The sequence below is a fragment of the Ranitomeya variabilis genome, chromosome 2 (assembly GCF_051348905.1).
Source record: "Ranitomeya variabilis isolate aRanVar5 chromosome 2, aRanVar5.hap1, whole genome shotgun sequence".
Taxonomy (NCBI): Eukaryota; Metazoa; Chordata; class Amphibia; order Anura; family Dendrobatidae; genus Ranitomeya; species Ranitomeya variabilis.
This window is the reverse complement of record NC_135233.1, coordinates 1,034,503,473-1,034,519,422: the sequence shown is the minus strand read 5'-3', so window position 1 is coordinate 1,034,519,422 and position 15,950 is coordinate 1,034,503,473. Positions and strand designations below refer to the sequence as shown.

General features: G+C 43.6%; 1 protein-coding gene across 3 annotated transcripts in view; it reads right to left on the bottom strand.

The window, feature by feature from the left end:
• The window catches only part of RNF144A (ring finger protein 144A), a 103,503-nt gene that overhangs the window by 56,181 nt on the left and 31,372 nt on the right, over positions 1-15,950 (bottom strand). For all 3 annotated transcript variants that reach the window (XM_077291388.1, XM_077291387.1, XM_077291389.1), the window contains exons 2-3: positions 14,929-15,074; positions 1,483-1,587 (exon numbers count right to left, since the gene is read on the bottom strand). In XM_077291388.1, the coding sequence (XP_077147503.1) occupies positions 1,483-1,587; positions 14,929-15,063 (240 nt within the window). In that variant the 5' untranslated portion in view covers positions 15,064-15,074. The remainder of the gene's footprint in view (positions 1-1,482; positions 1,588-14,928; positions 15,075-15,950) is intronic.

The following is a 15,950-nucleotide window of genomic DNA, read 5'->3' as shown; positions in this document are numbered from 1 at the left end:
TCTTACGTCCGTAAAACTCGCCAGTGTGACGCCGGCCTTAGGGAGAACATACAAACTTCTTGCAGATGTTGTAATTGGTGGGATTTGAACCCAGGACCCCAGTGCTACAAGGCTACAGTGCTAACCACTGAGCCACCGTGCCGCCCATCATTCTTCATATAAGGAGAATAAATTGGATAAAACACACATCCGAGAATAAATGCCTGCTATTACTGACTGACAGAGATCACAGATCATTTTTAATGCAATTAGGTAAGAACCTGAGTAACTGCATTACTTTTGTCTCACCCTCTTATATCAGTAAAATTGCAAAATGCTTCGACAAACAAGCACATTTGCAATATATCTCTTATTAAAAATTATTTCCGTTCCCAAGAATGAGGGATTTTTCATTGTATTATGCACTGCTCATTGACTAAGTTACCGGCCACCGCTGCAGTCCATCAGAGGCGACTAGTCTCTCAGCAGAGGCTTTTTTTTCCGGGACTGCTCTCTGTAGGCAAGTTATGGATAGATATATGGAGGGGCCGTGTCATGCTAACATGGTGGGCTAGACAGTGCACTGAGCTCTGGGCCATGCCAGGAGAGCAACAGACAACCTAACTATCATTTTGATTAAACACTGCTGTATGGACACTTAAGGTAAGGGTTAATATAGTAAAGGTATGCTTTTTATGGGGTGGCTAATCCACTTACATAACTGTGCACCCAGTTAAAGAGAATCTGTCAGCAGGATTGCGCTACCTAATCTGAGAGCAGCATAATGTAGAGTCAGAGTCCCCGATTCCAGTGATATGTCACTTACTGGGCTTTGTGCTTTAGTTGCGATAAAATCAGTGTTTAATTAGCAGGAGATCATCACTAGCAAACTAGTAAACCTGCTGCCATGCATTCCTTTATATTTTCAGTAACCCCGCCCCCACCACGGATTGGCTGCTTTCTGTGTACACTGTACAAAGGAAAAAGCTGCCAATCACTGGTGAGGGCGGGGTTAGACACAGCCCAGCTAGTAGATCTGCAGCAGATAAAGCATCCCAGTAAGTGACACATTGCTGGAATCAGGATCTCTGGCCCTACATTATGCTGTATTCAAATGTGGCAGCAAAAACCTGGTGACAGATTCCCTTTAAATCTGTGTTTAGGTGGGGACGGATGACCTCTGATGCATGTGACTCCCAGCTGTAGTCGCATTATGTTCTTTATATACAAGCAGGTGAGATGCACTGTATAGAGTCGTTACAAAGTGCAATGCCGAGGCCTGGATCATTGCATCAGAATTATGTCTGGAAATTCTGGCAGGTTTAATGACCGGAACTAGTGGCGTCGTAGGAATCAGAAGATCTGCGGTGGGGCTGGGACTTGCCGCCATAGTGGTAAGCTTGTATTAAGTGCCTACTTAATGACTTTTATTGCCCATTTTAGTCTACCAGAATTGATTCCATCAACAAATATGAAGTGCGGAAAGTTGTGGAGACCACTTGCCTCATTCTCTTGTAAATGGCCTCTCTTCGGACAACCAGCATCAGGGCAGCTGATAGCAGTTTCCAAACCTTCCTTGATCAGAAGTTCAACGTATTGTTTCAAACACTGTTATAAGAAAGAAGAGGAAAAATCTTCATCTCATTACGTGCTGTGATATTAGACCATGCATGAAATATCAATTCTAGGAAACGTCTTAAAGAGACATAACGTATTAACAGGACTTGAGCAAATATCCAAGTCCCCGATGTACAAGTTACTCTCAGGTCAGAAGAGGTGACGTGAATGAGAAATATATGAGATCATGCCAATCGTTGACAAACAGCGTTTCAGAGAAAAGTCGTTTTAACCACTTCCTATTTTTTAATCGCTGTATGTACTGTAAAATATATACAAATTATGTTTATGATGCTAAGGCTGCATTCACACCGCCATATTTTTTGTACATCATGTGAGGCAGTGACTGGTGTTATGTGTGAGGGTCAATGTATGTTCCCCCTAGGATGCGCACGGTGGCGTATTGAGACCATGAGAGGGTATTGCAGTCACAGGCGTAGCTGTGGTTGGAATGCAGACTAAAGTGAGTATAGGTCTTGGACATGCTGGTTGTCCAAGGCAGATTTAGGGAAAACCTGCTCTGGGCTTTTGTGTTTTGAAACAGACTGCAGATGGTATTGGTGCAGTCCGTTTCATTCCTGCCTGGGTTTAACATGTGGCTGAAGGCCACAGGTTGCTAGTTAAAAATCCTGCAGTACAGGGTTTGGATATGTCAGGGTCAGTCAGTGTCAGTCTGGTGTTTGGAGAAGAACAGAGCAGTCGGCTCTGCAGAGCTCCGTCTGTGTGAGGCAACACAGGCCATTGGAGCCAAACAGCCAGGGGAGCTGAGATGCCTGGAACCCACAGTGTACACAGCAGTGCAGTTGCCCACGGCAACTGGTCTCAGAAGGTGGACTGGCGTGTTTGGTGACTGTAAACTGGAGGATATGGTTCCTGGCTGCGATCCGGAGGATATCGTGTACTGTGTAATGCTGTGAGTAGAACATTAACACGGTGGTGCAGTCGCCCCCGGCAAAAGGTCAGAGGTGGACTGGCGTTTTTAGTGACTGTAATCCAGAGGATATGTGCCCGGCTGTGATCCGGAGGTGGACTGTCTTGTTCCCGGCTGCGATCCGGAGGATATTGTGTGCTGTGTGTTTTGAGTTGAACATTAAAGAGATGTTTTGTTTTGAACTTTGCTGGGTCACTGCCTCATCACTGCATATGGTGTTACCGCTGCACTACAATCGAAAAAAAAAGGACTTCACTAGGACCAAATGTCATGTGTATTTTTAACACCGAGTGAATGTACACGTGAAAAAAAAAATTAGGCCAGGAAGGATGCTATAAGAATCTGGACGTTCATGCTTACAGCCACCAAAACTTCTCTATGTTGCCAATCAACCCCACAAGACGTACAGTACAATATCTAAGGCAAAATCTTATAATTGAAATAGTACAAGTATATAATCCTTAGATAGAATCTATATTGTTACCTACGAATAAATAATACCAAGGGGGTCAAGATCACCTCGATGCGCATTACACAGCGCATCCCACCTATGTCCTATGAGTTATAGATAACTAATCCAATACCAGACTTTGTCCATGAAAGTCTAAGCATTGTCATAATGTACTACTCCAAAACAAAAAAGCATGGCCCACACCTCCAAAAAATCATACATTGATCTAATGCCGCTGGGCAAAAATATATAAAACTGAACATGAGGTTCTTAGTTTAACATTCTGATCATGAACCTCATATTCAGTTAAATATTTTTGCCCAGCGGCATTAGATCAATGTATGGCTTTTTGGAGCTGCAGTCCATGCTCTCTTTTTTTAGCGTATTGTCATAATGTATGACTGTAAGAAAGTGCTTTGTGATTACTTTGTGCGCCAAGAAAAACTTGGCCGAATAACACGAGGTTTATCCTGGCACCGAGAAGTGGCAGATTCCTGGAGATTAGTACCACAGCTCATTTATATAGCGCTTGTGCCTCTTGCAAGTCGGAGTCCTGCCTCAAATCTCATGTAGGAGTTTTTATGGCAAAGAAAATACTGTATTAAGTAATTTCCATATTATTAACACAACACATTTAGACTCTACCCCGTCAGATAAATTACAATTAGGCCCCCTTCACACATCCGGATATTACCGATACTGGAAAAAACTCTACCGCTGCCAACCGTGTCCACGTGTGATATACAGTGGGGAAAATAAATATTTGGTACACTGCCGATTTTGCAACTTTTCCCACCTACAATGGATGGAGAGGTCTGTAATTTTTATCACAGATACACTTCAACTGTGTGAGACAGAATCTAAAAATAACAATATAAAAAAAAAAATCACATTGTATGATTTTTACATAATTAAATTGCATTTTATTACATGAAATTGCAGGCAGTCCCCATGGGGGCCAATATCCATGGCCCCTTTCCAGCCTATTAATATCAGCCCCCAGATGTCTGTTTAGCCTTTGCTAGTTAGTAAATATAAGGGGGGGGGGCACATCATTTTTTGGGGGGTTCCCCCCTTTATTAACCAGTACAGGCTAAGCAAACAGCCGAGTGCTGAGGAGCAGGGGGCCTAAAAGTGACCAACACTCTGCTGACGCCATAAATGCAGAGTCCAATCTTACTCAGGTATTAACATTAGTAAAAACACTGCGCCCCCCGCTGGGAGCTTCATGGTCAAGCAGCTGCATGCAGCCTTACATCACCAAACACAATGTCAATGGTCGGATGGAGTGGTGTAAAGCTGCCGCCACAAAGCAAGAGTCATAAAGACATAGTTGGGTGAGCTTGATGTGGAGGAACATGACAAGCGGCACCGAGCCCCAATTTCAACCCTATCTAACAATTTTGGATGAAACAGCTTGTGAGCCCGACCTCTCCCCCAACATCGTGTCTGCTTCTCAAATACTCCAGCATGAATGGGTAAAAATTCCCACAACAATTCATCCCAAAATCTTGTATAAATAACGTCTTCCAAGAAGAACAGAAGCTGCTATAGCTCTAAAGGGACCAACTTTGCTTTAAAGGGGTTTGTGTGACAGACAGACACTTGAAAGAAGGGAGACCTGCTGCTAGTTTTTTACTTCCCCGCAATATCAGTTACATCTGCAGAAAATGAGAGTGAATCGACCGCTGATAGCCAATGCCAATGGAGATGATTAACGGCTGTTATCTTACTCATCTTAGGGTACGTGTCCACGGTCAGGAAACGCTGCGTGTTTGACGCTGCGTGGGGCCGCAGCGTCAAACACGCAGCGTCCAGATGTTCCAGCATAGTGGAGGGGATTTTTTTAAATCCCGTGTCCACTATGCGTGGAAACACGCACGCGGCGGCCCTGCGACTCCGGACATGCTGCGCGTCTTTTCAGATCGCAGCATGTATGTGTTCCTTGCGGCGACGCTGCGTCGCCGCAAGGAATAACACAGGGACCTATGCGAGGGGTGCGATGATCCCGGATGTGTACAATGAACAAATCCAGCCTCGTCGCGTCCCAGAAGGGGGCGGGGCTTAGCGCCGAGCGGCTTCGCCGCTCCGACGATACCGCCGGCCATCCTGATCGTGGGCACGTACTCTTACTCTCTTATATTGCACCATTATTTCCACAGAGTTTTACAGACATCATCATCACTGTCCCCATTGGGGCTCACAATCTACATTCCTTATCAGTACGTTTTTGGAGTGTGGGAGGAAACCGGAGAACCTGGAGGAAACCCATGCAAACACGGGAGAACATGAAAACTCCTTGCAGATGTTGTCCGTGGTGGGATTTGAACCCAGGACCCCAGCGCTGAAGGCTGCAGTGCTAATTACTGAAGGGGAATTTAGCAAGTGAGAAGGGGATGCCTGAGTAGTGGGAAACCCCTTTAATGTCTATGTACATACAGTGGGAAGTCATAAAAGCTCCTGGAAGAGCAATATGGAGGGATCCTAATACACTATGTGGAACAAAGTATGATTTTCTACAGGAGCTACAAGATTCCCACCAGGTCCACCCAAGATTCCTGAAGGAGATCCACGCCAGCAACATCTCTGACTCCCCCACCCCCACTAGTAAGAACTGAGAATGAGACAAGCTTTGTGTATGGGACAATTAGCCCTGGGAATCGGCCTGTTTACCCTGGTTATCAGGCAGGCCGGCATGCCAAACAGGGTAAGAGATTGGTGCCAGGGAGAAGTGTTGACATGGTGTCCAGGGTTGCCAGGGAAGTACAGGGAACTTCTTAATATGCAGTCAGCGAGCGCTGCGGAGTCTGTTCCTTCGCTGATCCAGCTGGAAATTTCGTCTCTGTCCATACAAGCTGCACGTCCTCGGCGAATTACTGTAATTAACTGTAATTAAGAAGCAAAATCTATTCAGTCCGGTTACCACACAGGGGAGATATGTCTCCCGGGGTCCCGCAGATTTCAGCGTCATCTTCCCCATGGAATATAGGCTCCCCGTATTTCTATTATAAATGTGTGCAGCTGTCCGGCCCCCGAAAAGAAAACAACATCAGGGATTCTCTGTGAGGAAAATAAAAAATAGAAGCAAAAACAACTAGGGCCTATACAAAAAGAGATTATTTCGGGATATAATTGCCACGATAAGTGAGCGGACATCTGCCAGATGATGTCCATTGATTCAGACTCTCTTCACAAAGGAATCCTATTTTTGCAGTCAGAATTTCTGAAGTGCGCTCGTATAGTCACTACCATGTCCGTCATATAATACTACAAATATAGCAGCTGCTCCTGGGCCCTCGAGCCTGAGGAGGGCCCAAAAGCTTCTAAAAGGACAGCAGATGCATCCACAGCAAACTGAAAAATAATGATAATTACAGTCAAAATAACCTGTATAGGTTTCTTCTGCTTCAAAAAAAATAAAAAATCACGGACGCCTTAAATTTTTTTTAATGAAAATTGCAGAAAAGTGCCCTATTTGTACGGATTGTCCTGAAATTTCTGTACAGTTGGCAACAGGGCTGTAGAGTCGGGAGTTGGAGTCAGTGTTCATGTTGGTGGAGTCGGAGTCGGAGTCGGTGGCTTGGCTTACTGACTCCACAGTCCTGGTTGGCAAGCAATGGTGAAGATCATGTGGCCGACAAACCAAAAGCTATACGTTTACATTTTTTCCCTACAAACTTTTAAATGTACCTACTAAGAGAAATGGGTTCTTCAAAGGGTTTGTTCACTACTTTGCTTCATTTATAAATGGTCCAATGGTGGTTTTAGCATAAAAACCCCAACTATTCACCTATTGGACGCTCCTCCGTCCGGCTGACTGTATCCCCTGTTGGTCTCCCCTGCCTCCTTTTTTTCCCAGCAAGGACATTAGGTTACCGCTGCAGTTAATCAGTGGCTACCAGTTACGTTCCTTCTGAGTTAGAAGGAACATTCTCCTACATCTTTCTTCTTGCTCAAACGAAACGTGAGTGCTGCAGACAATCACTAGCTGTTGACTGGCCGCAGTGGTGACCTGGAGCCCCTGCCAGAAGAAGAGGCCAGGATACCATTAGGAAACATCAATAGCAGAGGATTGGCGTTGTGTGTGTATGGGGGGAATATGTGTTGTTTTGTGTTATTATCACCATGCACCCTTTTTCAAATTAGGCAATATTAGATGACAAGCCCTTTTCATGAGTTCACACCGTGTCCGCGCCAGGAAAACTCCAGACATATAAATTAAATTAATCCATAGGCCCCTATTGACCAGACTGAACCAAAGTACGGTAGGTTTTGGTCTAGAAGGATTAAGTGGGAGTGCAACATTATACATCCTAAAAAGCCCATACCTAGAACTCCTGATCTCATAGGTGATGGCCAGGTCTTTGCGTTCCTTTAGCAATAAAGCCCCCCATACTCCTTAGATCGATGACAGATGAACGATGGTTTGCCCATTATTCGGCTGGCAGCTATCTCACCCCATTCTCCTACACAGGAGTGCTCGTTCAGCAGATAAGAGAACTGCCACTAGACATTAGTGATGAGCGAGTGTACTCAGCACTCGGGTTTTCCGAGCATGCTCGAGTGTTCTCCGAGTATTTCGGCATGCTCGGAGATTATGTTTGAGTCGTCGCTGCTGCATGATTTGCAGCTGCTAGACAGCCTGAATACATGTGGGGATTTCCTAACAAACAGGAAACCCCTACATGTGTTCCGGCTGTCTAGCAGCCGTAAATCATGCAGCTGCAGGGACACAAACTAAATTTACGAGCACGCCAAAATACTCGGAGAACACCCGAGCGTGCTCGGAAAACCCGAGTGCCGAGTACACTCGCTAATCACTAGCGAAGACTTATCTCTCGGGGAACAAAATAATTAGAAGTCCAAAATCAAGCATGCCGGATCATTATCTTCCCCAACAATCATCTGTCTGGGCAGCCTACACACATTAGATAATTGGCTGAATGCATTGATATTGGCGGGTGTAAGTCAGGTATAACTAAACCGACACCCCCAATGGCTGGGTTACTGCTATTTGCTTAGAGCTATACAAGTCCTAATCATTCACAGACTTCTATGACTGCAGGACGTGACTTCATATAGCACTGAAGTATTTACAGAAGTGAAGGAAAATTGATGATTTACGGCAAAGGCGTCTCGGCACTTGACTCTAAGGACCACATCTGTCAATGTAATCTGAGCTATATAACACAATGGTGTTCTCTGCACTCTCATCCTTCTTATGTTTCCTGTACAGATCGTGAGGAATTGTGGTTTTTACAAGATCTCAGCGATAGTTTTCATGAAGACAATATATAGTAGCTATGAAGTTTTATTCCAAGGTTCAGAACGTTGCTTCCTTGTTAACAGACCAGCCATGATTAGTCACATTACGGCCATTATACAATCCACAGATCGGTTTCCTCTCATTATATATTTGGGAAAGCCCAGCTTTGTACGCTTTATATATTTCCTACTAGTGCACACAACTAAATTCTGCAATTAATTTAAAGGGAACCTGTCACCAGGTTTGGCCGATACAAGTTACAGCCATCGCCTTTCAGGGCTGATATACAGCATTATATAATGTATGTCTGCCCCAATCAACCTGGAAGAGAAGAAAAATAACTTTTATTATACTCACCTGTGAGGCGGTCCGGTCCGAGGGGTGTCGCTCTTCTTGGTCCGGCGCCTCCCATCTTCTTGCGATGCCGTCCTCCTTCTTGCTTCATGTGGATGATGCGTCAATACATCATCCACACAGACTCCCCGGAATCGCGCTCCTGTGCAGGCATACGTCTCTGCCCTGTTGAAGGCAGAGCAAAATACTGCAGTACGCAGGCGCCGAGAAAGGTCAGAGAGGCCCAGCGCCTGCGAACTGCAGTATTTTGCTCTGCCCTCAGCAGGGCATATAAGCACGCCTGCGCAGGGGCGCAATGCCGGGGACCCTGAGTGGATGATGCAGGGATGCGTCATCCATACGAACCTTGCGTCATCCACACAAACCAAGAAGGAGGACGGCATTGCAACAAGATGGGAGGCACCGGACAAAGAAGAGCGACACCCCTCGGACCGGACAGCTCCACATGTGAGTATAATGAAAATTATTTTTCTTGGGGGCTTATATACAGCATTATAGAATGCTGTATATCAGCCCTGAAAGGCAATGGCCGTAACGCGTATCGGCCAAACATGGCGACAGGTTCCCTTTAACGGGTTCGTAGATAATTTGTTATACGTCACATAGCCAAGGTTCATAGGTCCAGGAGATGGAAAATCACAAACATACTAGACAATTGTGCCCTTTTCTATGGACATAGGGAACCTTACATACATCCATGTATTAGTAGAACTCTGTAAAAACTAGACATTAGCTGGTGTACCTGCGGACCTGAGCAGGAAGACCAGCGGTGGACCTGGTTAACGCTTGAAAAGGAGTGTTGGAGGATTGTTAAGGTGGGTATACAATTTTTTTTAAAGATTTTTTTTTTTTATTCAGGAGTGGACAACTCCTTTCAAAATATAGGAGCCATCACACTCAACATCTGTACCCATAAGCCTCCACGAGAAAGGAGAGTCAATGCTGCCTCTATTGGTGTCTACTAGAGGCAAGAAAAGATTGGTCACTAAAACTATATTCGAACAATTCTTCTTTCCGACATCATTATCTGACAGGGAAAAGTTGGTATATCTCACAATTTGTATGGTGAGCTGTAGACACAACAATAAAATATGCTTTAGGCTGTCGGTACCGGACAAGAGTTTGTCTATGCCCCTCACTGATAACATTGCAATTACTTCTCGGCCTTTTGGCTAAGATCTAGTGTAATATCTTTCAAAAAGGAAACTCCGGTCCAGCAGTCCTGGTAGATTGTTACGTTATGCACACTGGATTTGGTGCGATGTTTATTATGTCGGGTGGCTTGTATAGTCATCAGGTGGAGAGCATGCCCCCCCCCCAAGGAACTAAGCCACTAGATTCGAGAACAGTATGAAAGCACAAGGTGCTAAGTGCCCAAATAGTGGTGACCTTGGTTGCCCTAATTGACTGGGATTGGGAACAATATTTGAATTTTGGAACAGTGCGCTTCAAATGTTCTTACTTTTTGAGCACTAACCCTTTTTAAGTATGCGGAATTTATAAAATTCCCAGTCAAAGGTCCAACCAGTATTAGGGTATGTGTCCACGTTCAGGATTGCATCAGGATTTGGTCAGGCTTTTTCATCAGTATTTGTAAGCCAAAACCAGGAGTGGGTGATAAATGCAGAATTGGTGCATATGTTTCTATTATACTTTTCCTCTAATTGTTCCACTCCTGGTTTTGGCTTACAAATACTGATGAAAAATCCTGATGCAATCCTGAACGTGGACACATACCCTTACACTGGAAAACCCTTTATTATTTATTTTGATTGTTTCACTGTGTCTCACCCTTTTCACGGTGTGTTTGTGCACTTGGATTTGTTGGATGCAGTACCCTTATGGGTTCCCTTCTGAGAGGTCCGGTAGGTTGGTAGGTTGAGAGTGTGTGAGCATCAGGGTCCGCTCCCCCATTAACCCTAGTTCTCCTGTCTCAGGAGGAGAGATGACAGTCATTGGCGCATAGTTCTATCTTGGCTAGGAGCCAAGGCAGATGCTAGGAACGAGATTGGGTCTCCCTTGGCTTCAGCTAGGGAAGGCTACTTGTTCCTGACCCTCATTGTGGCCTTCTTTCTTGGAGGAACGGTGATCGGTCTTTGGGGGCCCTTCTTCTGTCGGAGAGGGTTACAACTGACCACATCCCGGTGCACTTTTTTATGGCACCTTTTAGTCACTTTTTCGTGTACTCAGGGGACAATGAACTATCTTGGGTTTTCAAAAATAAAAATTCTATACGTTTATGAGTTGCCTCAGGAATTGCCTCCCAAACACTAAAATACAAACATAATATTATGACTGTCATCCTACTACAAAATACTGGCTAAAATTCCATGCCTGATTTTACCATTCACCGGAATAGGAGAATTCTGTCCGAAAAACTGACCACAGTAGAAAAATAACAAATTTTTAATGTGGATTATTGCTGAGGGAAAAAAATGGCCACGTGACAAGCCCCATAGAATATTACGCACCATATAATATTTGCTGTCCAAGGAAAATAGATAAGTGAATAGATGTGTGAATATGGCCTTAACATTCTTGTGCCACCAATCCTTATACAGAATGAAGATTGACGACATTTCATCCAGAGAGACATCACATTACCAGACAGTGAGACATGACCGCACTATGGGAAAAATATCACCGTGACCAGCAGGAACAGGCCCTCGTGGTCACCAGACATGACACAGAATTTCAAAAAAGTTCACAGGGGACCCAAGAGCAGCAGTGGAGAAAATAAGCAAATTTGGAACAGGAGTCTACAGCCGTGGACAAGTTATGAGACTGATACAAATTTTGGGTTTCATGAAGTTTGCTGGATCAGTCCTTGTGGTGGCAGTTTGCATTATCTCTAGACTGTTACAAAGAATGATCAGATGAATTGCAAAAAATTGCGAAGTCATTATTGCCATGAAAAATAACTTAAATTACACAAAAAAAAACAAACACATTTCCGCTAAAATCCAGTCCCACAACAAAATGACCTGCTTTCGGCATTTCAGTGTTCTTCTCATTAACTAAGGAGAAAGCATTAATGAGGACAAGGCGGCTGATATCAGTCTGTTAAGCCAATTGCATTATAAGGGTTCACACTAGGCTTCTTTTTTCATGCAACAAAACCTGATCTGTTGTCAGGAAAAAATCTGAAGAAAAAAAAGGATGTTTTCTTGTTTTTCTTGAGGTTTTGGCATGCTACATTTATGTCTCGTGCATGCTGATAAAGTTACCGTAAGTGTTGGAAAAAAAAAGTCCTGTTCTACAGAATCAGATTTTGGCACAAGAAACGCAGCAAAACCTGACACCTGTGTGTTTTCCCCACCCATTCATTTCAATGGGTGAAAAATGCTGAAAAAACTCTGAAACAATTGACGTGCTCCATTGTGCAAAAAAAACATGCAAAGCATAAAATCCTGATGACAAAAAAATACAAACTGTCTGCAGGAGATTTCTGAAATCTCATAGACTTTGCTGGTACTGTAAAACGCAGCTGAAAATTTGTATAAAAAAATGCATTCGATAAAAAAACGCTGCAAAAATGCCCAGTGTGAACTTAGCCTACGAGGACTTGTGCTTGCAATCATTGTCCTCTTCTGTTCACCATGGTTACCTTCAAGGAAACACATGCTGTCCTCATTGCTTTACAGGCAAAGACGTTGCTGCATGCAAAACTGCCCCTAAATTAACTATTTATCTGATCAACATGAACTTCAAAGAGAGAGGTTCAATTGTGAAGACGTCTTCAGAGTCCCCTAGAAAGGAAAGTCTGCTAAGGAGGACTGAGCTGCAGGATCAGTTCAACAGCAGCTCAGAGCTTGCTCCAGAATAACAGCAGGCGACTGTCAGCACACCAGCACGCTGTGAGGACTGATTTCTAGGAGTGCAGCAAAGAAGACAAAAAAACAAAAACATTGAGGGAACCCGTCAGCAGGATTGTGCACAGTAACCTCCAGACAGTGTCAGGTCGGCGCCGTTATACTGATTACAATGATACCTGGTGATGAAATCTGTCTTGTGGTTCTTGTTTGACCCCTTTACGCCCAAGTGTGGCTTGCACGTTAATGACCGGGCCAATTTTTACAATTCTGACCACTGTCCCTTTATGAGGTTATAACTCTGGAACGCTTCAACGGATCCTGATGATTCTGACAATGTTTTCTCATGACATACTGTACTTCATGATAGCGGTAACATTTCTTTGATATTACCTGCGTTTATTTGTGAAAAAAACGGAAATTTGGCGAAAATTTCGCAATTTTCCAACTTTGACTTTTTATGCCCTTAAATCACAGAGATACGTCACACAAAATACTTAAAAAGTAACATTCCCCACATGTCTACTTTACATCAGCACAATTTTGGAACCAAAATTTTTTTTTGTTAGGGAGCTATAAGGGTTAAAAGTTGACCAGCGATTTCTCATTTTTACAACACCATTTTTTGTTTTTAGGGACCACATCTCATTTCAAGTCACTTTGAGGGGTCTATATGATAGAAAATACCCAAGTGTGACACCATTCTAAAAACTACACCCCTCAAGGTGCTCAAAACCACATTCAAAACGCTTATTAACCCTTCAGGTGTTTCACAGGAATTTTGTGAATGTTTAACAAAAAATGAACATTTAACTTTTCCTCACAAAAAATTTACTTCAGCTCCAATTTGTTTTATTTTACGAAGGGTAACAGGAGAAATTGGACCCCAAAAGTTGTTAAGTTGTTGTGCAATTTGTGCTGAGTATGCTGATACCCCATATGTGGGGGTAAACCACTGCTTGGGCGCATGGCAGTGTTCGGAAGGGAAGGAGCGCCGTTTGACTATTCAATGCAAAATTGCCTGGAATTGAGATCGGACGCCATGTCGCGTTTGGAGAGCCACTGATGTGCCAAAACAGTGGAAACCCCCCAATTGTAACTGAAACCCTAACCCAAACACACCCCTAACCCTAATCCCAACCATATCCCTAACCCCAACACACCCCTAACCCTAATCCCAACCCTAACCACACCCTTAACTCCAACACACACCTAACCCTAATCCCAAACATAACTCTAACCACACCCCTAACCCTGACACACCCCTAACCCTAATCCCAAACGTAAATGTAATCCAAACCCTATCCCTTACTTTAGCCCCATCCCTAACTTTAGCCCCAACCCTAACTTTAGCCCTAACCCTAACTTTAGCCCCAACCCTAACCCTACCTTTAGCCCCAACCCTAACCCTAACACTAACTTTAGTCCCAACCTTAACCCTAATGGGAAAATAGAAATAAATACTTTTTTAATTGTATTATTTTTCCTTAACTAAGGGGGTGATGAAATGGTTTACTTTTATAGCAGGTTTTTTTTAGCGGATTTTTATAATTGGCAGCTATCACACACTAAAAGACGCTTTTTATTGCAAAAAATTGTTTTTGCGTCTTCACATTTTGAGAGCTATAATTTTTCCATATTTTGGTCCACAGAGTCATGTGAGGTCTTGACGAGTTGACGTTTTTATTGGCACCATTTTCAGGCACGTGACTTTTTTGATCGCTTTTTATTCCGATTTTTGTGAGGCAGAATGACCAAAAACCAGCTATTCATGAATTTCTTTTTTTTGGGGGGGGCATTTATACCGTTCCACGTGTTTTACACGGACCCATTGACTTTAATGGGTACGTGTGATCCGTGCGCTCCCACGAACACTGACATGTCTCCGTGTTTTTCAAATGGACACACGGTCCGTGAAAACACGCTGACATGTGCAGAGACACATTGATTTTAATGTGTCTACGTGTGTCAGTGTCTCCGGTACGTGAGAAAACTGACACCACACGTACCGGAGCCACTGACGTGTGAAACCGGCCAAACTCAGAGCACCGATGAGGCAAGAATGCGCAGTCATCAGTCAGGATTTGGCCCCGATGCTGATATCCATCTGCCAAGATGAAGGGCAGAAGTCATGAAAAATAAGTCTCAACACCGTAAATATTGAGCGTTTCTATAAGAAAAGTTTAAGAACTCTTACAAATGATTGTACTTCAGGAACCATAGAAACATCTTAGTAAAAGAACTAAAAACACTGAAACAACAAACTCTGAAAACCCAAATTTGTATCAGTCTCAAAACTTTTGGCCTTGACTATTATTAGAAATATATATATATATTGTTTACTATTTTAGATGCAGAGTTTAAAGTGCAAAAATCCTGGAAAACCACTTTAAGGCCTGGATGTTATTCTATGTGTTGGGCTGTATAGAAATGTAATATTTACATAAGCCATTGTTATTATAAGGGCAGGTACGTTCCCCTTCTCATAGAGAAATAATGCAAGGAAATCTATGCATACCAGCGTACAGAAGATGCATTGGCATTGTGATATTGTGGTCATTTGTTCCACTGGATACTCTCCAAGGCACAGTTTGCAGGAAACCAGTGGGTCTAAAGCCAAATCCCACGTAGGCCGGTATCTTGCTGTAGTCATGGCAGGTTAATCTAAGAGCAAAAAAAATACAAAAAAACAATGTAAACAGTTAAAGAACATTCAGAGAAATAACACACATCTATATGTATGGGCCGCAGTGTGGACACTGTAGTGCTACAGGCCCGGCATCCCTGGTACATCCCTGAGCCGCCGCTAGATTTTGTGACTTATCGCTTATCTCCGGGGAGAACAAAATGACAGGTCCTTGGAAATTGGACGTGCCGGACTCTTCTCGTCCTCGACAGAGTGGACAGGCCACCATAAAGAATAGACTGTTGGCTTATCACCCCCATATCTGCGGGTTCAGCCAATGCTAGTGCTTTGTATACAGGGCCTTTACACACAAAATATGTCATGATAAAGAAAGTTTGACATTTTAAAGGGGATATCCGGGACTTAAAAAAAAAGGATGTAGTTGCTACTTTTCTGTTGTACCCGGCATCGGTCAGTGAGCGCTTCTGCCTGAGATTCAGCTGCTCCCTGTCAGAGCTGCAGTTTCTCTTTCTTTTGACAGGGCAGGACTACTGCTGTCATGGTGATAGACCGCCAGCTTCCCCCAATTAGGCAGCAGGGAGATGGCCGTCAATCAGCATGACATGAGTAGACCCGAAATGTCAACAGTAAGAGAAACTGCTGCTCTGTTGAAAGGTAGCAGCTGAATCTCTGGCAAGAGCGGTCAATGACCGACTCTGGTACAACAGACAGGTAGTTGCCTCTGTCAGCAACTACATGCGTTTTTCTTCTTTTTTTTTTTAAGTCCTATATATTATCTATATAATATGTATCTATACTGTATAAAAATTGAGTTACTTGGCGAATACATTGCATGAGCAGATCTGAATTCAGAATTCTGCAAGATTAAGAGGACTACAATTTCATAGCATTCC